Source organism: Tympanuchus pallidicinctus, unplaced genomic scaffold, assembly GCF_026119805.1.
Source record: "Tympanuchus pallidicinctus isolate F22 unplaced genomic scaffold, pur_lepc_1.0 scaffold11, whole genome shotgun sequence".
NCBI classification, from domain to species: domain Eukaryota; kingdom Metazoa; phylum Chordata; class Aves; order Galliformes; family Phasianidae; genus Tympanuchus; species Tympanuchus pallidicinctus.
This window is the reverse complement of record NW_026294627.1, coordinates 14,889,963-14,915,235: the sequence shown is the minus strand read 5'-3', so window position 1 is coordinate 14,915,235 and position 25,273 is coordinate 14,889,963. Positions and strand designations below refer to the sequence as shown.

At 46.5% G+C, this 25,273-nt stretch overlaps 3 protein-coding genes across 3 annotated transcripts; all 3 read left to right on the top strand.

Annotated features, from left to right (window-relative positions):
* The first annotated feature begins 15,440 nt into the window (after positions 1-15,440).
* Positions 15,441-17,586, top strand: LOC128074941 (uncharacterized). Its single transcript, XM_052671321.1, has 6 exons — positions 15,441-15,651; positions 16,154-16,246; positions 16,528-16,597; positions 16,713-16,826; positions 16,911-17,359; positions 17,495-17,586. Exons 1-5 carry the CDS (start codon positions 15,487-15,489, stop codon positions 17,264-17,266), a joined length of 798 nt encoding a protein of 265 aa, XP_052527281.1. The 5' UTR covers positions 15,441-15,486; the 3' UTR covers positions 17,267-17,359; positions 17,495-17,586.
* Positions 17,587-17,898: 312 nt separating this feature from the next.
* On the top strand, positions 17,899-19,979 carry LOC128074945 (uncharacterized). The gene is made up of 5 exons (XM_052671326.1): positions 17,899-17,950; positions 18,078-18,118; positions 18,286-18,426; positions 18,822-19,706; positions 19,898-19,979. Exons 3-4 carry the CDS (start codon positions 18,342-18,344, stop codon positions 19,502-19,504), a joined length of 768 nt encoding a protein of 255 aa, XP_052527286.1. The 5' UTR covers positions 17,899-17,950; positions 18,078-18,118; positions 18,286-18,341; the 3' UTR covers positions 19,505-19,706; positions 19,898-19,979.
* On the top strand, positions 19,884-23,483 carry LOC128074946 (maestro heat-like repeat-containing protein family member 2B). The gene is made up of 9 exons (XM_052671327.1): positions 19,884-20,020; positions 20,156-20,311; positions 20,531-20,653; positions 20,962-21,041; positions 21,299-21,434; positions 21,551-21,643; positions 22,005-22,100; positions 22,265-22,388; positions 22,587-23,483. The coding sequence occupies exons 2-7, from the start codon at positions 20,156-20,158 to the stop codon at positions 22,026-22,028; spliced, it is 612 nt and encodes a 203-aa protein (XP_052527287.1). The 5' UTR covers positions 19,884-20,020; the 3' UTR covers positions 22,029-22,100; positions 22,265-22,388; positions 22,587-23,483.
* The last annotated feature ends 1,790 nt before the right edge of the window (positions 23,484-25,273 follow it).

Genomic DNA, 25,273 nt, shown 5'->3' with positions numbered 1-25,273 from the left:
AGTATTATTTTCTTCACAAATACAAGACTGAAAACTTGCTTTGTAAGTTTTAAATACAGCATTTACACTGCTACCAGAGGTAGAGAGCAGGCTCTGGGGTCTAATATCTATGTTTAATCCCAGTCCAGATAAATTTAGCTCTTGTTATCTTAAAAACTTTAGAATGCATTATTCAAATCAGATAGGTTTTCTATCATCCTATTTGGAAGACTAGCAGTAAAATAGTGAGATAGACGTCGTATTTTCAAAAGTGACACGCTCCTGACAGTTTCTAATGCACTTAATGGGAGCTGTTGATTCAAACTACATACATGAAACCATATTTAGAAACTGAAATATGGACATAAGATACTAATTTCAGATTCCCATTAGAAAACTGTCATATTTTTAAGGATCAATAATATATGACTGTACAACCAGTTTCCAGCATACCAAAGAACTTCCATGCCCTGTGATTAAAAAATGGCCTTTGCATGTGGCACATCCTGTTGTGAGAATGAAAATTCACTTTAAAATATCCCTGTTTACTTTCTCAGTACATAAGCTCAGAAGCATTCTTTCTAATAAACTTCATACAGTACTGCTGAAATTGCTATTTAGGTGCTTTAATTTAAAATACTATCCTGTGGCTGATTTCTGAAGATGCTTTTCCTCTGATTGATTCATAGAAACAAGCCATAAGGCCATAGTTTCACAAGACAGTCAATCTCATTCTAGGAAGCCTAGTAGTGGATTAAAAGCATTGCAGATGCATTATGCAAAATCCTGAGTTCATACAAACTCACCATGCAACTTCAAGTGTACGTAAAATATGTGAGGATTAACTTGGTCCTAGAGGATTTGATACTGGAGCAGGTAGCTCACCAGGCTACTTTTGACTTCATGCTGAATCAAACATCTTTTGTCCTGCTGTACACAGTGTAAAAAAGGATTGCTAATAGAAAAGTACCACAAACACTGTAGCAAGTGCTCTTGTAACATGATAGAAATGCCATGCTGTAGTAATGCTTGCCCTACAATAAATTCATACTGTAGGGTGATCCAATATGTATAAATTTGGTACCACATCCTGAGACTTCTGTTGATATTTGTAAGTGATCAGTATTCCAGTAAGTGACTGGCTACTAAACTGCTCTTGAAATACACTCATCGTGATTATTTATACTTTACAACAACTGTTTACATGGGTGAATAGTGATGGGACAAGGGGGAGTGGTTTTAAACTGAGACAGGTGAGGTTTAGGTTAGATATTAGGAGGAATTTTTTCACTCAGAGGGTGGTGATGCAGTGGAACAGGTTGCCCAAGGAGGCTGTGGATGCCCCATCTCTGGAGGCATTCAAGGCCAGGCTGGATGTGGCTCTGGGCAGCCTGGTCTGGTGACCCTGCACGTAGCGGGGGGGGTGAAACTAGATGATCATTGTGGTCCTTTCCAAACCAGACCATTCTATAATTATGATTATGATTCTACGATTACTTAACTACAACCTCTGTTCAAGCAAAACATTCCATCCATCATTTTTTGGGAATTTTAGGAGTGGAAGGTAAGGTAAGGTAGAAAATGATCTTTTCAAATTAAGGGGTCTTAAGTTCCAATCTTGTATTTTATTTGCCTATAAAACTGCATTTTAATATTTTCAGTATTTTGGATCAAAGCAAGTTTACACACATGTCAATACTGTGCTGCACCAGGATTTCTTCTCCATTGTTTAGAACTCAGAGCTAGTCAGTCAAACTTTTCTGACCAAACATATACTAAAGTAAAACACTGCAGGACAAAAGACAAAATTTAGATGGAACCTTAATGGTACTGACAACAATTCTAAAACTGGGTTGCACGTTTCTCTACAGTAAAAGAACAGTGTACTGTAGTAAAATAGCTAGGAGAATGGGAGATCAGATGGTTAAACGGAGGTACAGCGTTCTGCCTCCTAACAGTCAGTTAAGTAACTGCAGTTTCTTTTCACTATATGGTTACCACCAAACAGTCTAACAGTTTCATCTGAGAGGTGAACAGAAATTGATTTGTATTTGCATCTAAAAAAATGTATACCTTTGAAAACCACGTTGTCTAGAATATCTGGCATGTGGGACACCAGGTGTGTCTTTGCAGGTGAATAGCTTTGTGACCAGATCCCAAGGAGACCCATACCAGTCTTTAAATTGGACTAGATGACCTTTGAGAATCTCTTCCAACTCAAACACTTCCATAATTAAATCCACTAAATGGAGAAAAATGCAAAGATAGAACATATAGTCCTAAAAAAACCAAACTGGCAGCAGCTCTAGCCTCCAAGAGTGGCAGCTAAGTGGCCTGATGGATGCTTTTCATTATTTCACTCTGTAGCTCAGGTAGCTGACTGAGTAGTGATGATCACTGAACCATTTTTTGCTACAGTTTGTCATTCTACATAAAACAACTTTGCATATCAAGCAGACCTTTATAATCTTTGCATTTGTTTCTTCTCTGAGACTTCATTCAATCTTAATCCCTCTATGTCATTCATCCATTTATTTAACTTCCTGGAAAGTAAGTTTTGCAATTCATAGAATCATAAAATCATAAAGTCACAGAATGGCTTGAGTTGGAAGAGACCTTTAAGCCCAACAAGTTCAACTCTCTGCTGTGGGCAGGGCTGCCACCCACCAGCTGGGGCTGCCCACAGCTCCATCCAACCTGGCCTTGTGCACCTCCAGAGATGGGGCACCCGCAGCTCTCTGGGCAGCCCTCTGAGTAAAAAATGTCCTCCTCATATCTAATTTCAATATCCCCCTTTTAGTTTAAAGCCATTCTCCCTTGTCCTATTACTATCACATCATGTAAAATGTCGATCTCCTTCCTACTTCTAGATTCCCTTCAAGTACTGGAAGGAGTTTCAGTCTCTTTTCACAACTTCAGAAAAAGAATACTTGCTGCCTTTGAAGGCCTTATGGCATTCCTCCGCATACTGTGGCCCTGTTCTGAACTTCCACAGTGTATTCAGTTTTCTTTTCTTTTGTGCTGTTTGTTCTTCTGATCCTTAAACTTTTCTGTTGTGAGAAATAATTCTTGATTAACTAAAACTTTTGTCACACTCTCAAAACAATCTGCATCTGAGGATATTGGAATTGGCTCCCCTGAATTGATTTTGAAATACACAAAGAGTGTTTTATAACAATAAATACAGTGCTTCTCACAGGCAGCTCTTCCCAAGGCTAAACATTCTCACTGGGTGGATGGACTGCAGTCTGTGTTCACAGATTTAAGCTTATTTTTCAAATGCGGCGTCACCCATTTTGCACAGTATGGTCTTCTGAAAGTTCATTTGGTAAGAAACAGTTCTTACTAAGTATAAAGTGTGAAATCTGGCAGTAAAGTTTTAAATTAAACCCAGCTTTTTCTCATATTACATCCTGGCAACTGCCATCTCACTAAAAAATAGCAATTAGTAACCAGTGTTATGTATAGAGTATAAGAGTGTGTAACTGAGTGCTCATCCTTCTGCATTTAATGCAATTTTATTTCATAAATTATGAGGTCTTACAATGCAGTATTCAGTATACTTGTGCTGGTAACAAGATAAACTGAATAGTATAAAGATATACTTAATGTTCTATGTGATTTGACAGACTTTAAAAATGAATTTGAGATATAATAATTTTTTTGAGAGACTTAATGTTATTTTTATCTCAGCCTTATTTCAAAACATCACCCCAATCTGTCTCATTAACTAAAAAACAATTAAATAGTAAGCATATAGTGCATTACAGTTTATATGGTCTTTGAAATTTTTGAAGTTCAAGTAGCTTTTCTTATCTTCTACCTTTAAAATCATTGTAGAGTTTACACAAGTATGCAGACAAGTGGTAAGAGTATCAGTACATGCCCTCTGTTAGGTGAGATCCATCAGCCACAACCTAAAACCTGTAGCAGTTGGAAGTCCAGATTGTAAGTGCCTCATGAAGCTTGATATAATAAGCTTTCCTTTAAAAGTTATTTTGATGAGTAGCACTTAAAAAAACGTGTGCTTCAAGAGCTGGTATTAAATGAATAAAAGTCAATTGTTCCATCCTTCTACACCCTATGTACAAGGCACACTGAACATGCAGCACCATAAAAACGAGCTCACAGCTCCTGCCTCACTCCATTCTCCTGTAGGGACAATGCTGTCGGGTCGCTGGCTTGCTGGGCACTTGGCATTGCAGCCGTTTCTTTAAGTCAGTGTACCCAGAGCCAGTCTGTGCTGTGCACAAGGCAGCAGGAAATAGGCCTGGAGTGCCTGCAGCCCTCTCTTGAAGGCGCTGTGAATGTTCTCCAGAAAAATATGTTAAATGGTAAAGGAATCTGTAAAATAACTTTATTATCTTTCATTGCCTGTTGCAAAAGCAACGATTCTCTCAGCTGTATAATGCAAGTCTAAGCACCCAAAGGGACAAGGCATCACCAAGTCCAGTGAAGCTCAGCACTGACAGCTGATTGGATTCTGTGCCAGGAAATGGCCACTGGCCCCAAACTTGCCCCAAGTCACCAGCATGGTCGCTGCTTTACTGTCCTAAAACAGAGAATATGTTTCCGAAGACTTGAGTGCTTTCTTCTTGAGTACAAAGCCCATTATAAAATCATGTAAATCAAGCCTAGCAGTTAAAATTAATTGTATTAAATTTTCTATGCTGTGCGTACACTTACTCTCCTAAATTTTACCCTCTTACGAAAATAACGTGGATTCCAGTGTTGTTGAAATCTGCAACCTACGCCAGTTTTGAGATGGTGGCAGGTGCCCATCCCTCACAGCAGGAGGGGAGCCGCCATCACCCGCGGGCCGCCATGTTGGGAGCAGGGCAGCGGTGACCTCAGCCCTGAGAACAAAGGCGCGGGTGGCTGTCCTGGAAGGAACGCTGTCAGCCTGTGAGCTCAGCCTGCTGAGATGAATGGAGGCGTTGGCATGGCGGAAGGGATCAATAATTCATGAGGATCCTTACAAGACCTTGTGTGCCAGCAGCTGCTACAGATAAGCCTGCAGCTACAGGGGGGAAAAGTCACAATTAGAAAATAAATTGGACCATCAGCGCAAAATAAGTATTTTAAAAGACAACTTACGGTAGTACATCTGCTAAAAAGATGATAAGAGATGTGTGATGCTATAGAAGGCTATACAGTTGTAGAGTAACGGTGAGAATTAGTTAAACCTTCTGTCTTGTATGTGTTTAATTGTTTCTGGGAAAGAGGGTAGTGTGATACAGCCCATGCCAGGCAAAATAGAGTCTGCCCTCAATGTAGTCTGATATTTTGACAAACCACCTCCTTGTCCCTCAAGCAGTCTGTCTTGGCAGTAGTCAGCAGCAACACGAAGAGGTAAGAGTGCTGTTCCCTTGCTGTCATATGTAACACTTCCATCCAGCTTCTGTACATGTTGGTCCTCAGCACCGTTCATGCACAATCTGTTTACTTCCCTTCCAAATCAGGGCAGATTACAGTGCATTTGTCATCACTGTTCTACACGTGGCCCTTCTTTGTCTTGACAGGTGAGATGGATTTTCCATTTTGTCATTATTATTGACCTGTGTAGCTTCCTCTTACAATTTATATGACAATGCAGTGTGGAAAGTTCCTGTTTGCCACTTTTAAATGCAACATGATGGCTAGCCTCATCATATGCTCAGCAGTGTGTAGCAACATCAGATCTTTGTTTCTGATCATAGCAGAAAGTCTACTTTGCCTTGTCTTCCTAATTCAAACATACTATTTATGGTTCTTAGTTGTTCTTCCTGAAAATAGAATATCACATTTTTAGCCTACCGATTACCAATTTTTTAGTCCCTGAAAGGATGCATACCAATGGTTTGAAACCACCAAACCAATGTTCCATTTCTCCACTTAGCTTTCAATATTGTCTTGCAGCTTATTTATGGCCAGTTATGCATATGCTCTGATTATGTTCAGTGCAAATGCATTTCGAGTCTGCTGCAGTGGCTGGGAGAGCATACTTTGCCTTAGTGTTGCCCTTCTGGGCCTGGCCACCAGCCAAACTGAGGTAACCTTGTTAGGGCTAGGTTACATAAAGATTTCACTTGGTCACTTCATAAAGCGAAAGGAAAACCAATAGCAATCTTAAAAGAACATGATTTCTTACTTTCTTCTGAGCCGTACTAAATACTGAAACAGAAAACATTTTCACCACAGAGTACTCAGGCTAGAGTCATCAAGTTATCCATAGCCAAACAAAGCAACCTTCTCTCAATAACTCTATTGTCCCTCTGCAGGTTTAGAAAGCAGTATTCCTTCATACCTGGACTCCAGACAGTCCATTTTCCCAGCTCAGCTGGCCTCTCCTTTAGGGGCTGACTAAAGATTGTCTTTGAAAATTTGAAATATGCCCAAGGAGAGTCTCCTCACTTCTTTCTATATTCTAGCACATTTAGTATATTGTGTGAGCATTGGGCTTAGCTTTAGAGCAAGTTGTTCTACTGTTCTGGTCACATCTCTCCTTTGAGTATCCATCAAGAAAGTCAATCTGTAAAAAGCTAAATTATTGACTTTTTGTGAGCACTTCCAGTCTGGTTTGACAATGTCTAATGAAGTTGTACACAGGGCATTGGATATTGCAGGCTCTTGGAATACCACTAAGTTTGTGGTGCTCCTGGATCATCACATATTTTCAAACTGCACAGTTTTACATGCACTGAAACTAGGCACTGATTCCTAGCTGGTAGGTAGAAATCCTTACCTAGGCTCAGGCATGTGTGCATCCTATGGCGTAAACGCTACTGGCTGTTGGTTTTGCATACATGTGGTGCTTTGTACCTTATTTACATCGCACATACTGCAATGTAGGCTGCATCAAGAATGCCTCATTGTGAGGCACTGTGATCACATGGGCTGATTTGTAGAGTTGCAATAGGGAAATCTGGCTATATTTTTTTAATTCTTTTGTGTTCCTACGTGCAGTACATTCAATCCTTTGCCTGATAAAGAGAAAAAAAAAATGACCACAGTGTCCCAATTTTTGTCAGAATTGGAACACCTAGTGAACATTATTTGCTTTGGGCATTGTCCTGCTCACATTGCTCTTATAGAATAACTGGGATTCTGTGTGTGATAATATACTATTAATCATGGGAATTTATACTGGAAGAGTTCCTTTCATTTGAGGATTCAGAGTGCTTAGAAGTTAATTCATATTACATTACATTACCCTTGTGAAGCAAGTAAACATTTCCCTCAGTGCAGAAACTGAGATGTTAAGAAGATGAAGATTTTGTAGACTGTATGTCTTATAGACACCAACATAAAAATGGCCTCATTTTTGAAGGTAGTGAATATTTACAGCTTCCACTAAGATTAACCTCTAGCTTTTGTCACCTGCTATTGAAAATTCACTTCAGTAAATTGCCTCGGTGACAGGGTAATGCAGTAAATGTGTCTGCAGGAAGTGTCTGCCTTTGCTTGATCTGACATTCAAACAAAATCCCTCCCTTTACATTCTTCACTGTGCTTACATTCCAGAAGGAAAACAAAAACAAAAACAAAAACAAAACAAAACAAAAACCCGCAAAAGCCTCATACACATCATTGATCTGAAAGTGATGTTACACATTACTATGAGGTACAATTAGGTACAATTTCTAACAGATTTCTTCACTGCTGGTCAGCCAAGCAGTCTTGCTTTTCTGCAGATGTAACCAGTGACTTGCAGAAACTGTCCTACAGTGTGGTAGTGGTAGGAGGACACATGAGAGCAGCTCTGTAAATGTTGTGTTGGCAGGGAAGCACTCAGGGCAACAACTGCCTGCTATAAGGCTTAAATATGCCACCCAACAAAAAGAACTGGCTAGCTACAGGAGGGTCATCCTGAAGTGAAAGATGTTTTTCTCTAGATCAGGCTATCACTGCAAGTTGCTTGACCTGGAGGCATATAGAGTGGTGATTTACTGTGTTTGTTAACTGAGCTAAACTGCCCCTCCATTTATTTAGGGATTAAAGCTTGCTTGAGAGACTAATAGGGACACCTGTGGTCCTTTTTTTTCCGGTCTGGAAAAAGAGAAAATTATATTATATGAACTATATTGTATGGACCATAACACGGGGGGGGAGGGGGGAGGTAGGTGAGGGTGGAAGTGTGTCTACATTTAATGATTTTAGTGATCTCAAAGTTTTTGGTTAATTTTACTGCAACAATTCAGCACGTTAGATTTCTCTGCAGCCTGGCTGATGGCTGAGCTACTTCCTTGCCAAGGTAACTCTACTTAAATCCATGAAGAGCTGGTAGCAAGAAATACATGCTTCATTTGTTCCAGTTCAGCCTACTATTTTAGCTCATGTCCACTTTGACAAGCTGTGTACCAGAAAGCAGGCAAGAAGTGGGAGAGAGATGGCTCTTACTCTGCTTTAAATTGCAGCAGGATGTGCTAGGCTTCCTCCTCAGATTCCTCAGGTGCAGTTGTTGCAGGGACAGACTCTTTGTCCTGCTCAGACAGACGGATACATCCGAATTCCTGATCTGGAAGGCGATAGCATTCAGGGGCACCTTTGCTTTCGGGAGTGTTTCTTTCCTCTTTGACAAAGGCTGTTTCAGACACACGTAAAATGTGGCACTACATTTATTTATCAGCACCTGTTGAAAACCACCACTCGCTCTTTATCTCCCCCACTCCTTTATTTCTTTAGCTGGATTATTTCCCCAGTCCCATTAATCTGTGGCTCTATAAGAAGCTGAGAAAAGTGTTAAAAAAAAAAACAAACAACCCACCTGAATGAGACAGTAAGAAATATCAGGAGAACAAATGGAGCAGACATTCTTTCAAACAGTGTAAGTGGCATTAGCCACGGTCACAAGATTTAGACTCTCACGAGTTTCATGAAGATGAAATGATTCTGTTCCCTGTACAGTCAGCACTTTTTTCTTAATCATGTGGCAAAAGACAATATGGTGAACTAAACAAGCTTTGGAGCCTCTCAATTACAGCAGTACCTGAACACCTGTGTGCTAAACTACAAACCACAGCCCACCTCAAAAACAGTTCAAGAAAGTGAAATTAACTATGAGATACAATCATCAGAACTGTGTTTCAGCTCACCTAATTTCACATTTCAGAGTTTTGAATAGGTAAAATTTTTAGGTCATTGAATTTTTAGGTTAGTAGAATATTTTGACCTGTAGAAAAATGCCCAGAGATTATAAATACTATTTCTTGTCTGGTGGTAAGAGTGATTGATGGGTAAGAATGAAATAAAAGATACTTAGGTAAAAGCATTAGATAAACTACTGAAAAATGAATTCACACGTTTCTGAGTTAAGTTACTTATCTGTGTAAACACAAAACCCCATCCTTGACTTGAAAATGAAAAAAAAGTATGCAGATAAATATCTCATACTTTTCCAAATCATAGTCACTGCCTACTGCAAAGGTTCTTAGATTATTCAGATTACAGAACATTTTCAGCTCCAGTGGCTGAAGCAAGTCAGCTCACAGAGAAATATTTCCAATTAAAAAGGAAGATGAAAATGTATTACTGTACCTGTATGAATCATGTAAGAAAATTTACACCATAATTTTCTTAATCAGAGATTAGAGAAGATACAAATAATCAAATGCAAGAAATACATTTCTGCAGATTGTGAGAGAAAGAAATTGGAAAAAAAAGACAACACATGATGAGCCATCTACCACATCCAGACTACTAATGAATTGCCCTCTAATTAAATGCAAGCCTTTAAAAGCCAAACGGTTCTCGCAGAACCACGGGGTGGTGGAGGCGGGCAGGAACCTCCGGATCCCTCTGGCTCAACCCTTGCTCCAGCAGGGACGCCCAAAGCAGCGTGCATAGCGCCACATCCAGGCGGCTTTGCAAGATCCCAAGGAGGAGAACGCACTGCCTGAGGGCAGCCTGTGCCAGTGCTCCGCAGAAAGAAGCTCTGCTGGGGCAGAATCCACTCATTAATCTGCATCCAACCACCACTCTTTGATTCAATTCACTAACTCAGCAGTAGTTGATTATGCAGAAAATTTCTGTCGGTTAGTGAGCTAAATAGATGAATCTGCCAAACATGAGCCAGCATGAGCCAGCAGTATGGCCGAGGACGAGAGGAAGGCAGGGAAGAGAGTAGCAGTAGAGGAGGGAAAGGATTGTTTACTCAGTCTTTGCTTTGCTTACTCCTATGATGATGAACTATATCAGATCAGATCCTCTGGTTGTGGAAATGTATCTTAAGCATGGTGTGAGCATTATTACTCGATCACCTTCTTCCTTGCTTCACCAAGGGCAGATCAGTCCTGACCAATCTGGTGGCCTTCTATGATGGAGTGACAGATAGGGTGGAGGGGGGAAGGGCGGTGGATGTCATCTACCCGGACTCTGCAAGGCCTTTGACATGGCCCCTCACCACATCCTTCTCTCTAAATTAGAGAGGTGTGGATTTGAAGGATGGACTGTTTGATGGATTAGGAATTGGCTGGCTGGATGCAGCCAAAGGGTTGTGATCAATGGTTCTGTGTCAGGGTGGAGGCCGGTCACAAGTGGTGTCCCTCAGGGGTCGGTCCTGGGACCGGTGCTCTTCAACATCTTCATCAGTGACACAGACGATGGCATCGAGTGCGCCCTCAGCAAGTTTATGGATGACACCAAGCTGAGCGGTGCAGTCGGTGCATTGGGAGGAAGGGAAGCCACCCAGAGGGACCCGGACAGGCTGGAGAAGTGGGCCCATGTGAACTTGATGAGGTTCAACAAGGCCAAGTGCAGGGTGCTGCACTTGGGTCAGGGCAATCCCAGGTATTTATACAAACTGGGGCAAGATCTCCTGGAGAGCAGCTCTGTGGACCCCAAGTTCTAGTAGATGAGAAAATGGACATGAGCCAACAGTGCGCGCTTGCAGCTCGGAAGGTCAACTGTGTTCTGGGCTGCATTAAAAAAGGGATGGCCAGCAGGGAGAGAGAGGTGATTGTGCCCCTCTACTCAGATTTGTGAGGCCCCATCTGCAGCACTGCGTCCACGGGCACCCTAGCTCAAGTAAGATATGGAGCTCTTGGAGCGTGTCCAGAGGAGGGCACTGAGATGATCAGAGGGCTGGAGCTCCTCTCCTGTGAGGAAAGGTTGAGGGAACTGGGCTTGTTTAGCTTGGAGAAGAGAGGGCTCTGGGGAGACCTCATTGTGGCCTTCCAGTACTTGAAGGGAGCTTATAAACAGAAGGGGGAACGGCTGTTTACGAGGGTGGACAGTGATAGGACAAGGGGGAATGGTTTAAAACTGAGATGGGAGGTTTAGGATAGATATTAGGAGGAAGTTTTTCACTCAGAGGTTGGTGATGCACTGGAACAGGTTGTTCCAGAGAGGTTGTAGATGCCCCATCCCTGGAGGCATTCAAGGCCACGCTGGATGTGGCTCTGGGCAGCCTGGTCTGGTGGGTGGTGACCCTGCACATAGCAGGGGCAGTGAAATTAGATGATCTTTGATTTCCTTTTCACCTCAGGCCATTCTATGATTCTGTCATCAACATATTGTGCAGACTAGGAATCCATCCTTTTAATTAAAGAAACAGAACATAGACAGCTCTTTCAAAGCCCATCATACTTCTTGCCTGCTAATGCAGTGAAATCTTATTCAAAATCACTGGGGCAAGAGAGAAGGCCCTGAAAAGAATTGCACACTCTCCCTGTAAATCTTCACAGTAACAAACTGCGATAATCTATTTTTGGAACAACATTAACATCAACAGTGTAATCACCAGCTATGTCTTATGCTTAGCTATCATTTGAGCATTAATTGTCACTAACATCTCCAGCCTTCCTTCTCCATTTCCAGCCACGCTGTTTCACGCATTTGCCATGATACTCCTCATCATGTTTTGGACCAAACAGTATTTCTCACAGTCTCTCAGTGCAATGCCACAGCTCTCTCCTACTTGTGCTCCAGAGGGGGTGAGTCAACACTTCTCTATGCCCTTCATCTAAATGCATCATTGAGCAAAAGAGCCATGTTAGCTCTGCATCAAAATCTGTGCTGCATTTACAAGGCTCATCCTCGGTGGCTGGTAGCAAAATCCTCATCTTCTGCCCAGTGCCCTTCCTTTATTTACATGATGCCAGTGACAAATTCTTCCTACATCATAAATGTTGTCACAAGTACTGAAATATCCAATGGGTGACGGAGTTAGTATTTCTAAGTGTGGTACCAATGGCAATTTTGAGCGATTATTCCACTGCAGAGATCACTGTAGCAGGTTTCCATCACCATAGCTTGTGATTATTCTGATGGCAGCTGTTCTGCAGAGGTCATAACCACAGGCAGACTGGTGCTGGGTGCTTTCCATACTGTGCAAAACACATAATGAAGAACAGAAGGGAGTTTGGGGATTTGGAGCAGCTCACATCAGGGTTAAAGAGTCAGTCTGTTTAAAGTTTGCCCATGTCACGTGATTGAGGAGGACTTAAGAGATGGGCTTTGGGACCAGAGGAGTGCAGATTTACACAGTAGGAAGTAAAAAGGGGAAAGCCTTGGTTGCCTGCAGGTTATTTTGATCAGGTCAAGTGCCCAGATTTGCAGCAAATTGCAACTGCTTGAGTTTGCCTCAAGTTCTTTTGACAGAAACCACCTGAATAAAGCATGGGTGTGGTGTGGTTTTCTTTCAGCATTCACAGCCCTCTTCCTCACCTACAAATTGCTCCTACTGACTGATCCCAGAGCCTGTTAGGAATCTCTGATGTGCTGACAATGACTGCTTAGAGAGAAATTTAAGGCTGACTGTATTTGGGGAATGCTTCCTAAGGCTTTAACTTCTCACTTTTATTAGTGAGAAGTTCTAGGGAACAGGTAAAGGCTGTATGCTGAAAAATAATAAAAATTTATTGCATTGTATGCACTGATTATAAATAGTGAGTAGTTTTGGAAAATCAGAAAATTTTGTCAGCCTAAATGTCAGTCTGAGATACGTTTTACAGACAAAGATATTTACATATCTTTTCAGTCCTTGTTTTCCTGAGACTTTTAAGGAGTAAGACTGATTTTCAGATTCAGATAATTCTGAAATACTGGATTGTCATTCATTAATATATATACATATAAACTGTATGCCGGCAGGTAGCTACTGACTGTTATGTTACACAGATTATTTTAGAAATGTGATTCATACATTTTTCTCTTCATGTCAACACAACAAATCTATCTTGTTGAAATATGCTTGTATTGAGGAGAAGAGAGAAAGGAGGCCTGCCTACCTGGTTTAAAAATAGAAAATCCAAGTCATCCTGTCCATCTGGGATCAGAGAGATAATTCTATGGTAGGCTTTCAATCTTTATTTTCATTTGATGTATTCCATTAAAGTTCTTGTTGATAATTCCACTGTTTGTCGCCAGATGGCAATGCAATGACGTTATCTTGTAACCACTCTTGAGTCCGAGCAGCAGCCGGGCATTCATCAGGTAATCACACAGTATTGCTCACTGTCAGATTGCATTAGGCATTATTTCTCAATACAGTCACGCTTATACCTTCAGAGTTGCTGGCACTGCTGTGATAGCTAGTGTTTTTAACATTTGTAATGCAACTTCGTAAGAATAATTAAATAATTTAGACCAAGACCTACACCAGGCTTAATTTGTCCATGTATTGCCATGAGGGATATTGCAGACAATCACTGTCTAATTGTAAGAGATGAAGAGTAGCAGCAGCTCCTGCCTGTGCCAGGTCTTGCACGCACCTGAAAGAGGTGTGCCTCAATTCCCTTGCCCACCCTTCTGAATGGGTTCCCAGCTTCTGACCATCAGCCACTGCCTATAGCATTTCCTATTCTTTCAGTGCACAACTTCATGGCTCTCCTTGTTTCTCTCTCCCTGTCAGCTCTCAGCTCTAGAGCTCTACTGCTTCCTGGTATATTCTGTCACGACCTTCTGCTACAGCTTGACTTACAAGTACAAATCCAAACCACAATGTAATGCAGGAAGTAAAAAGAAGAAACCTGGGAAGTAATAAATGTGTTGAACAGTAACCTACTACTTGCCGCCTGATCCAGGGCAATCGCCTCTGATGAAAAGCTGGCTAAGGCAGTAACGCTGCTATCAGTGCTGTTATCTGAGCAATCAATCACTTCGAAATTGTTTCAAGGGTAAATAGATCTAGTTTGTGATTTTTATTGCAGATCAATGTCTGTCTCCTTGATTTCCAGCAGACTCATGCATTTGGTAGGGAACTAATGCTGTGATACAGGAAATGAAAAGACAGAACAGTTGCCTCCGACTGTCTCATATGGCACAAAGCTGGATGGAGTGTGTCTTGGACATGCAACAGAATCTCTGGTTAGTGTTAACACTTCAGCATAGACTGTGCAAACAGAATGATAAATACTGGTGAATTTCACAATTTTACATTTGTTTTCTACTACTAAAATGATCTTGTTCTCATGTGAATAGTGATTGTGCTGTGGACAGCTGTGCATATGTGGAAGATTGTATGTCAAGAAAATAACAAACAGAACTATTTGCTAGATCATAAATCAAAGCTATACATACTGCAGAAAAGGGAGTCCAGTACCTCATGGAAGCGTGGTATATTCCTAATGCAAAAAGTTGCAACCTTTTTCTGGTCTTAAAATAAATTCTATGCCCAAATCAGTTTTGTTAGTACACAATTAGAGATTTCTACTCCGTCCTTTCGAATGTCAAGTTGAATAAAATTAGACTTAAAAGGAAAAAAACCAAAATCCAAAAACCAAAAAACAAAAACAACTCTCTTGAGAATTAGAGGAAAAACAAATTGCTGTGTGATCATAACTGTCATTCCTTCATTCTTCTGAAATGACTTCCTTGCAGTTCATCTGCATACAAAGTATCAAATGCAATACCAAACTTATGGGGTGGGTGGAACGGTTTGGCAGTGCTCCTCACATTATACAATTTGCTACTAGTAAGCCGTAAAAATTGTTATGGATGCTCATAGCAGAAGGAAATCATTGTAATGAAGGATCCATTCTGTCCCCTTTCAAAATGTTTTTTTTTTCTAACTGATGTTACACCTCACCACAAAGACTCTGGGCAGTTAGGCGCCAGGTGAGCTCTGCAGTTGTTCATATGAGCAAATCTTTAAATAATACAGCGTAAAGGAAGGTGAAGAAGTGTTTAAATATAGCAAAAATGAGGTTATTTTTGTATATCATCCTAGAATGTTGACTGCAGTGCATGTACAATGGACATGAGCCAGCAGGGTGTACTTGCAGCCCGTCAGAGGCATCCATGTCAGCAGCTCTATCTGTGCCCAGTGGGCTGAGAGCAGAGGGGTGACGAGAAGGAGTGGGCTGGCTCTGCAAAGGGCCCTGAGCTGGCTCTGTGCTCAGGGCTGGATCTCCCTGCCAGGAAGCAGCTGCATGTCACACTATTGTGGCGGGGACAGCTGGGAATGAGGGTGTGGGGAAAACCTGCCTGCCCATCTCCTTCTGGACATCGGGCTATGGGGAATGGGAAGGAGAAGGGGAAGGGAAAGAGAAAGCCCTCTCTGTAGGAAGGGCAGACCTTCACTCTTTGATGCTGGGCCACTGCCATCATCTCCAGGACAAACAGGCCGTCCTCGAGGCTGTGACTGCCATGATGGCTGTCCTCCTGCAAGAGCTGCACCGAGAGCACGTCTGGGAGCAGCTCCTCTGGCTCGTGCACCCATGTCAGGAGGTCCAAGACACCATAATGGCCAAGGTGAGATGTTGCACAGGGCTCAGTGTGGAGCCCATGCAAGTGCCATGAGGGTCAGAGGGATGCGGGAGGAGGCAGAGAGCAGTTGGAGAAAGAAGGAACAGGTGTTCAAGTGAGGTCTGAGGCTTTCTGAGTTCTTCAGTAAGGAAGGAAACGTGTGGACAGAAACCAGGAGGGAGCCAAGAGTCACTGGGCTCATCTCCTGGGGATGGGAGGCTTCACCAACACCACCGTGGGGCTCTGAGTACCTGAGGAGCTCTGTGCTAACAACTGGGAGGACCACATCCAGTTGCATCTGGTGGGGGAGAAGAGGGCTGCTGGGTGGGAAATGCCTGCAAACAATGCCCAAGCATGGCTCAGTTGAGAGCATAGAGACTCTCTTGGTGCTGCTGGGAGGGGGCACAAACAAGAACACCTGTGCAGGAGCTTCTCCCAGCAGACAAACCACTGGGAAACAGTTTTCCGCTCCAAGGTGGCTAGATGTGGCTCTCCTGGTCTCTTGCAGAGCCTCACTATCTTCCTGGAGGCCTTAGAGGGAGTTGAGTCTGTCATCCCAAAGGACAAGTTTCTGGACATCACCACTGCCGTGTTCTACCAGGTAAGGGGAGCCTATCCTTGCACCTACAGCTGTTTCTCTCTTGCTAAATCTCAGGAGGACTGTAAAACTCCGAGCCTCTGATGGCTGCTCAGCCTTAGCTCTTGCTTGCCCAAGGCTGCACCAGAGCCATGCGTGTGCCCCTAGGGATGCTCTGGGGCAGACTGGGTTTTGTGTGTGTGTCCTCTTCCCGAGAGTACCAAGGGAGATGAGAGCTGGCAGCACAGTGTCTTTTCCATCCTTAGTTCCGATGTGATTTTCTCAAATGGACCTTGTTCCCACAGCTCTCTGATGACATCAAGCAGCACAGCGAGGCTGATAGCAGAGAGCTGACCCACTGCATGCTGCTGCAGGGTAAGGAGAGGAGCTTTGGCGATGCTTGCCAGAGCCCTGGCCAAAACCTCTCTCTCAAACCTCACAAGTGGACATGAGTTGCTCGCTAACATAGTGTGGGATTTCCTTCCTGCAGCCCGAATCTGCCCAGAGGAAACGCTCCTGTTTCTGCAGTCACAGCTGGGCGATGAGTGGGAGGCTGGACGTGTGGCAGCCCTGGGTCTGCTCAGTGCTCTGGTTTGCTCTGATGGTAAGTACCACGAGTTGGTACTTCCAGGGATCCCTTTGCCATCTGGGTTGTGCCTCCATGCATGTTTCTGTGCACCTCTTGCAGAGCCTGTGATAACGGAGATGCTGCCCCAGGTTGCAGAGGCTGTGCAGCGTGTGTGCAATGACTCCAGGACCCGGGTGAGCTCTTTTGGGAAAGGAAAGTGTTTTTGGGGTGGTGATGCTCCTACTGACACGGGCAAGGCAGGGGTGACCAGGGAGGTTGCTGGGGCATTGACCACATGGTCACTATGGCTCCTGTGGGAAGAGCAGGCAGAGAGGAGAGGACGGGTCCCTGTGCTGTGCATGGACCTCTGCTCTTGCTGTCTCTGCTCATGCCCAAAGGGCTGCCCTGATGAGCAGGTGGCTTCCCTTTGCCTTCTGACCAGAAAAATCACACCCACAATTGACCCCTGCAGGTGAGGAGGGCTGTTCTGTATTTCATCAAGGATCTGCTCAGCTTGGGATGTGGTGGGGCACATCTTCAATGAGTACAGCCACGCCACGGGAAGAAGGGTAAGGACAGTAGGCAGCACCTTCTGTTGGAAGACCCCGTGCTGTCAGAGAAGCTCCGGTGGGGCCACACGTGAGCCTCCTGAGAGGCTCCTGAGAACTGAGAGTAACCGGTGTTTCAACACCACTGTTGTGCAGGCAGCCAGAGACCTTTCTGCCCAGGAAGCCAAGGAAGAAGGAGCTCTCCAGGAGCTGTGCATGGGCATCCTGGAGTCACTGGATGTCTCTGTGAGAGGGATGTCCAAAGTAAGTCACATTTGGCCCTCCTGATGCTCCTTGCCTTCGCATCACGTGTTCCTCATCCCATTCCAACACCCCAGGTCTCTCCTCCAACGTGCTCTGAAGCACACAGGACTCAGGGAAACTCACTGAGTCCTCTTCATCTTTGAGCAGAGGCAGGAATGCTGTCATGCTCAACTGCCTCATTCCCTACAGCTCCTGTGGCCTCAGCTGTTGCTGTTTGTGGTGCCAGCCCAGTACAAGGGCATGCTATTCCAGTCTCCCGTTGTGTTCAAGCCCTGGCTGAGAGAGAGGACCTGACAGGACGGCAGATAGCAGATCTGGATCCTCATTTTGTCAGCTCCATGTTTCAAGGTAGGAGCAGAAACTCCCCCATTGAGCTCTGCTGATCTGTGTTAGCACCCAGAAGGGACAGAGGAGGTGATTGTGGCAGGGCATGGAGTGTCTTGGAGTCTTACTCAGCACTTCTTTCTCCTTGCAGGCCCACTGCTGACTCCCCAGACACTGCTGGCACGCCTGTTGGTGAGTAGATGCTCCAGAGGCCAGTGCCATGAGCCCCCCCCCCCCGGAGGAAGCAGCATGGCCATGGGCAAAGCTGTTGGCTGCTCCTTGCCCGCCAGGGCAGAGCCAAGCTGCTTCCCTCTGCTCTTGCTGCAGAAGTGACCCTGCTTTTCCTTGCTCTCGCTGAGATGGTGTCTGGGACCCTGTTGCAGGCAGCAGACTCCAAGTCGCTGCCTTGCTGCTGATGCAAAACCTCCACAAGAGGTTCCACAGAGCTGTGGGGGCCATGTGGGCTGCTGAGATCCCCCTGCTGTTGCAGTGTCTCCAAGGTAAAAAGCGCTGGTGGGGAGGGAGAGGCCAAGGCAGGGAAAGAGGGGGGAGTGAAAATGCAGCTCTATAGCATGGCAGAGGGGAAGCGTTTCCTGCAGCCCGGTGCTTGCTCTGCTGCTGTTCCCATTCCAGGGAGACAGCGCTGAGGCCCAGGGACCTTTCCCCCCAGGGATCTGCCTGTTCCAGAACACGGATGTGCCCTTCATGTCCCCTCAGACAGCAGTCTGAGCAGTTAGTACTGCATTCCTGTGGGGACAGTTTTTGAGGACAGGGACACTGTGGAGGGAGTGTGGGTCCCAGCTTGGCAGCGTCGAGTGCCCTGGCCAAGCCAAGTTTGCAGCAGCTCTTCTGACCTGACCCCAAGTAAAGTCTTTTGCTTCCTATTGCTGTGCAGGGAAAGATGAGAGCTTCCCGGACCCTGCAGAGTGGGAGTGCCGTCTGCTAAAGGTACAGCAGTGCTGGGAGGCGCGGTGCAGAGAAGTGCTTGCCTGCCTCAAGGAGCCCTGCTCCCATATGAGCCACTGCGGGACAGGAACAGCCTCTCAAATGCTGCAGCAGAGCAGCTGTACGCCTTTGTGGTGCTGCCTGTTCCTCTCTGTCCCAAGCCCGGGGGGTGCCTTAGGAGAAGAGAGGCAGGCGGCTTTAATGGAGGGAATGCTGGGGCAGCTGGGAGAGAGACTGTTCTTGCAGACACTCTCCCCAGAAGTCTGCAGCAACTTGGGAGCAAGGGAAGAGGCAGAGGGCAAGGGAACTTTGGCTTCTCCTGTTCTCCAACAGTTCCTGAGGGCGTCGCTGGACACCATCAGTGATGAGGCCTGGATCGAGGCCCTGAGCTGCGAGCTGAGCCGGTGGCTGAGCAGTTCTCCCAGCAGCTCTGGAGAAAAGGTGGGTTCCCCCTGGCTCTACCCAGCAGTTCAGCTGCAGGTGCCCTACTGGGGCTGGAGCTGTGGCTGGTGCTCTGCCCACGTGGGCTGCTCATGCTGCTTCCCTGGTCCGTGCCCCCCAGAGGGCCTTTCCCTGCAGTCTGCCCGGAGGCTGCTAAAGCTTGGCCCTGCAGCTGCTCTCAGTGACTCCTAGGAAGTGGGTCCTTCCCACCTGGCCCTCTCCCAGCAGGTCAGGCTGCTGCCACATCTCGGCTTCTTCCTTCCCTTCCCATCAGGCTTTCCTGTACAAGGCTCTGGGGACAGCACTGGGAGCTTGTAAGGGAGTCCTCCATGTCCAAGAGAAGCTGCTGCAGCACTTGGAGGAAGCAAATGCGTAGGAGCCATCGGAAGCCCAGGTGAGCTCTCCTCTCCTTCAGCTTCTGTGAGCATCCCTGCTCCATCCCTGGGGCAGAGGGCTTCTCCTGGCCCTGCTCCAGGCCTTTTGATCTCCTCACTGCTGCCATTTCCCTCAGGCAAGGACCGGCCCGGTCACCGTGGTTGGCCGCACCAGTAGGTTCAGGCCTGCGCCAACTGCTCTTTTGTGCAGGGAATAATTTCTCTTCTCAGCCATGCTGCTGAGGGCAACTTCCACCCAGTCCTGGACACACTCACCGTGTTTGCATCCAGGCTGTGCAAAGGCTGGAATGCGAGGATTTCCAGGCGCAAGAAGGTGAAGTGTTACGGGTTTCTATCTTGGCATTCTTCTGCCTTATTTTCACAGCAGCTCCTGCCTTGGGAGCCCAGGTGCATCGCGGGGCACTGGGGGCCATGGAGCAAGTGACTCAAGGCATTTCTCCCCACACAGATGGACCTGGACAGCATGAGAGCTCATGCCACACGCAGTGCTCTCATGCTCGCTCATGGCAGCTTGGCACTGCGTGCCTCCAAGGAACAGCTGCTTGTCCACCTGGAGGGAGACATCGTGGGCAACATCCTGATGCTCTACAGCTGCAGCTGCCAGGTGAGAACTTGAAGTGTGCCAGGGTGTCTGAGCACCCGATGCAGCCCCTCCAAATGGGGGGATGCTGAGATGGGCCTTCTCTTTTCAAAGGTCCCTTGGGGGACCATCTGTGCCAAGATGAAGATCCAAGCTTTCCCTTAGCATTGCCCACATGTGTCCCCCTTGCAGCCCTCGGCCCTTCCCGCAATTCAGAGAATGTTCTTCTCTCTTGGGCCTCAGGACTTGCAGAACAACCTTGCGCTGGTGCAGAGCATCACCAACTTCAGCTCAGCCTTGCAAGCTGTGGATGACTCTGCCTGCTTTAACCCTTCCTTCAAGGGCAAGCTTCTGGAGATCCTGATGGTGAGTGCCTAGAGACAGGGCTGTCTGCAGTAGAGTTCCGGGCTGTGCCACGGGGCTCACTTCTCTGGAGGCATAAAGGTCTCCTTCAGCCACGTCTCCAGCTTGTGGGGACCTTGTGTGCTGGCAGGCAGCAGCTGGGCAGCAGGCGAGGTCCACCAGCTGTGGAGATGCTGCATCCTGCAGTGCCACCATGGAAAATGTGGGAGTGATGGGGCTGGTGTGTGGCAGTTGTGTCTGTCTCTGGGCCGGACAGAACAGCTCTCGTGTGCTTCTTGCCCACTTTGACACTGTCTCTCTGGGACTTGCAGGACTTGCTGAAGAAGTACTACTCAGGAATCCCTGTCTCCCCAGTGCCCTTCAAGGTGGTTCTGGCCCTGGAACAGTTGAGGTAAGGTCTGGGGTTGCAAGGCAGGATAGTGGTCCCCATTTTGGATAGCTGCCAAAGGCCTGGAGGGGGTGGGAGTGAGAAGCTGCATCTACAGGAGAGATAGCTGGGCTGTTGTGCCCAGAGAAGCTGAGATTCTGGGCAGGGAGAAATGCCCTGGTGCTTCTGTTCCCTTGCAGGGAAGAGAAGGGAGACCTGGGGTCTCCTTCCCTTCAGAGCAGGAAGTAGTTCACTGCTTTCTCCTTTTTTCCTCCTGTCAGCAAGCTGAAGCCCTCTTTAGAAAGCAAGGATACGCGTGAAATATTGGTTCTGTGCTGCAAGAACATTGTGATGCACCCTTCGGCAGAGATGATGCTGAAGATCAGAAAGTCACAGCAAGCAGCTCAGTACCTGCAGGTAACCTATCATAACTTTCTCGGCCACCTCTTGGTCAGAGCCCTATCTCAGCACACACAACCTATGCTCTGGCAGCAGCCATGATGCTACACCTCAATCCCCTCTTCTGCTTTCAGCTTCAGCAAACATCACTGAAATCTTTGGGCCAGCTTATGGCAGTTCTGCTCAAGACAGAGCCCACCCGTGGCTTTTTCCAGAACACAGTCCATGTGAGTATGTGGGGGGGTAAGGGAGAAAGCATGGTAACTGTCAGCAGCGGAGACAGAGATCTGGGGACTGAGAGGGCAGTCAGAGGGGGAGAAATCTCCTGCTGACACACAGCTCACTGCAAGCTCAAAAATGGGCAGGGAAATGGGCCCTGCAGGGGGAAAGGCAGGAGCCCATGCCTGGGGCAAGCCACAGCCAAGGAAAAGCTCCTGGGTTAGGAGGCAGGAGTGTCTGCAGAGAGCAGGAGCAGCAGTGGTGGTGCGGGGGGCCCTGAGGGAAAGCGTCAGGAAAGGAGGGACAGGGAGAGGGGTGGCAGGAAGGGAAATAAAAGACATCCTCAGTGAGACAGATGCTCTGCCACAGGTCCTGCAGAGATCTATGACATGAGACAATGTGTGGGAGCGCAAGAGGGCCCTGCAGACCTGCTCCCAGCTGCTGACTGTTTGTGAAGAGTTTCAAGTGAGTAAAGAGCCCCACCACGTGCCCTCTGCTCCCGCCCCTGTGCCCCTGAGCTGGAAGGCGAGCTCCATTCAGCTGTGCATGCTGTGTCACAGTGTGGGGAAGGCACAGGCAGGAGAAGCTGGGGCCACCTACAGCTTTGTTCCTGCCTCTCACCCCTGCAGAGAGGAGATGCCTAGGAGCACTTTGGCTCCTTGGTGGGATTGCTGGCACCTCTGACATGTGGCCCCATGCCCACATCCCACCAGTTGGCTGTCACCTGCCTCAGCTCCCTTCTCTGAATCCAAGGTGAGTAGAGCAGGCGTGCGCCAGTCCTCTGCCCTCCTCCGCAGCACTACCAGAGCCCCACGGGCTGGGTCCTGTTTACAAGAGGGAGGAGCTGTGCACAGCTCTCTGCTTGTCCCCACCCTGTCCTCTGTCTTTCCCTTGGAAAGCAGTTCCATTTCCAGAAGCATGACTTCCCTTTTCTCCCTGTGCTCTTTCCAGCCAAAGCAACGAACAGAGACATTGAGACAGGAGACATCAGGAGCCTGTGTGAGGGGCTGCATGCCTGCAGCGCCATCTGTCAGCTCCAGACCTCATCCAAAATGGCAAGGATAAGTAGACCCAAAAAAGGGTGGTGGGATCTCAGTGCATGGGCTTCTGCACAACCCTGCACTGATGACAGCAGAATGAACTGTCACCCTGAGACTGCTTTTCTCAGCAAGTAGCAGAAGGCTCTGAGCTATGCCTGGCCTTCAGGTGCCCAGTGCAAGGAGCTGACTCCATGTGTGCTTGTGTGTGACTGTGGCTGCTGAGAGGTAGGCTTTGCATGTAAGCAAACACCATGGGTGGAGAAGCTGAGAGAAGGCTCAGCCGCCTTCTGTGTAAACAGCAGGGTACAGACAGCAGGAGCATTGTGATTGCTGCATGAATGACTGGCAAGCTGCTGAATTAAGAATGCCCTCAAGACTGCTTTATGTTTTGAAGAGCTGCCGCAGAGCAGTGACAGGATCTCTCTTGCTTCTCATTTCTCTGCAGATCATGTGCAGAAACTTCCCTCTAGAACGCACCGTTGACTTCATGATGGCCATCAAGGAGACCTTCAGGAGAGCCAAAGGAGTGCGTGTGCGTGCTGCTGGGAAGTGGATGACCACCTTTCTGCAGATGTACAGAAAGGATATCTGTTGGGATGTAAGAGACTTTCTTCCACGTACCTTGGACTTTTGCTAGCTGTTGCACTATGTCTTGTGCTGCTTTCCTCTTGTGCTAAAAAAGCACAGCCTGAATGCAGAGCCAGGGCATGGACAGGGTGGCTGGCATGAAATTTAGGCTTAGGCCTTGGCAGCATGTCAAGGGAGCAGGCACTACTCGTGCACTGAATGGCCATGGTTACTCCTTGCAGAGTCAGTGGTCATCCTCACAAGCTGTCACGCAGAGGTCACGATTGACAACTTCTCCTGGCTGCTTGGGCCCACAGACAGGTACTGGCACTCCTGCTTTTGCTGTAGCTGCGGTCACAGTTGTAGCTTGCCTCTACCAGAGAGATCCTGGGAGAAAGCAGCACTTCTTTCTATCTCTCAAAGTCAGCTTGAGAAGAAAATTACTCAAGTTGCAACTCTCCTATTTCTAGTGAGACGTGAAGGAGAATAAGAGAGTTTTCTCTTCAATGGTGGAGCAGGTAGAAGCAAGGCAAGGCGGACAAGCAAGGCAGAAGATTGGGATGGAACAAAAAAGAGAATGAAGAGGGAAATTTAAAAGGAGGAAAGGGGAAAGAAGAGAAAGAAGAGAGAATGAGCTAAAAAAAATTGTATTATTTATTAAAAACTATCTAAATGCCAGAATCTTGGCCAAGATGTGAAGAATATTTTTTTTAAACAAGTCTTCATTTTAATAGTTGCTTTCTCTTCTCCATATCATTTACAGAATCACAGAAGGTGTATAATCAATTAATATTATGATGTTATAATTACAAAATAAACAATAGAGTTTGGTAAATGAAATAATGATAACAAAAAGAAGGATAGAAAGCTTACCCACATCCTGGACTCACTTACAAAACTTTAGCAGAGCAGATCTCCAGAAGACATCTTTCCCTACTTGTAGCCAACTCTTAAATAGGTCTAGGAGGGTTGGAGACTGGCTCCACCCCTGCTGGCAGCACAGGTGAATAACCTTCACCTGTGCTCCTCTGGCTGACTCATTGCTCTCCTCAGGTGATCAATCAGAGGTTCAGGCCGTAACTCAGCACTTCCCATACAGAAGGAACCTCTAAAACTCATCTAGTGCAATCCCCTCACCTTAGCAGGAACACCTGGATTAGGTCATAGAGGAATGTGTCCAGGCAAATTTTGAGTGCCATCAGAGAAGGAGACCCCACAAGCTCTCTGTGCAGCCCGCTCCAGTGTTCTGTTGCCCTCACCATGAAGAAGTTTTTTCTCATATTTATGTGGAACTTCCTATGTTACTGCTTGTACCCATTGCCCTTGTCCTGTCACTGGATGTCACTGAGAAGACTCTGGCTCCATCCTCCTGACACACACCCTTTACATATTTATAAATGTTAACGAGGTTACCTCTCAGTCTCCTCCACGCTAAGGAGACCCAGGTCCCTCAGCCTTTCCTCATAAGGGAGATGCTCCAGTCCCTTCATCATCTTTGTGGCTCTGTGCTGGACTCTCAAGCTCTCTCAAGCAGTTCCCTGTCCTTCTTCAACAGAGGGGCCCAGAACTGGACTCAATACTCCAGATGCAGTCTCACCAGGGCAGAGTAGAAGAGGAGAACCTCTTCCATCTACTAACCATGCCCCTTCTAGGATGCCCCAGGATGCCATTGGCCTTCTTGGCCACAAGGGCACAGTGCTGGCTCGTGGTCACCCTGCTGTTCACCAGGACCAGCCAGGTCCCTTTCCCCTGTGCTGCTCTCCAACAGGTCAGTCTCCAATCTGTACTGGTACCTGGGGTTGTTCTTGCCCAGATACAAGTCTCTACACTTGCCCTTGTTATATTTCATTCAGTCTCCAGCTCCACTCAGGCGTGTCAGCCACTCCTCCCAGTTTTGTGTCATCAGTAAGCTTGCTAACAGCACGCTCTGCTCCCTCATCCAAGTCACTTATAAATATATTGAACAGCACTGGTCCCAGTATTGACCCTTGAGGGACTCCACTAGATACAGGCCTCTAACTAGACTCACTC

What these genes read in the sequence shown, in the direction of transcription:
- LOC128074941 (XM_052671321.1), top strand. Translation starts at nt 15,487, where the DNA reads ATGCTGGGCCACTGCCATCATCTCCAGGACAAACAGGCCGTCCTCGAG. An exon ending in CCACTGCCGTGTTCTACCAG is followed by an intron (nt 16,247 to 16,527) that starts GTAAGGGGAGCC and finishes TTGTTCCCACAG; the next exon opens with CTCTCTGATGACATCAAGCA. An exon ending in TGCTCTGGTTTGCTCTGATG is followed by an intron (nt 16,827 to 16,910) that starts GTAAGTACCACG and finishes CACCTCTTGCAG; the next exon opens with AGCCTGTGATAACGGAGATG.
- LOC128074945 (XM_052671326.1), top strand. Translation starts at nt 18,342, where the DNA reads ATGCAAAACCTCCACAAGAGGTTCCACAGAGCTGTGGGGGCCATGTGG. An exon ending in GCTGTTGCAGTGTCTCCAAG is followed by an intron (nt 18,427 to 18,821) that starts GTAAAAAGCGCT and finishes ATTGCTGTGCAG; the next exon opens with GGAAAGATGAGAGCTTCCCG.
- LOC128074946 (XM_052671327.1), top strand. Translation starts at nt 20,156, where the DNA reads ATGGACCTGGACAGCATGAGAGCTCATGCCACACGCAGTGCTCTCATG. An exon ending in AGCTTCTGGAGATCCTGATG is followed by an intron (nt 20,654 to 20,961) that starts GTGAGTGCCTAG and finishes TGGGACTTGCAG; the next exon opens with GACTTGCTGAAGAAGTACTA. An exon ending in CTGGCCCTGGAACAGTTGAG is followed by an intron (nt 21,042 to 21,298) that starts GTAAGGTCTGGG and finishes TCCTCCTGTCAG; the next exon opens with CAAGCTGAAGCCCTCTTTAG.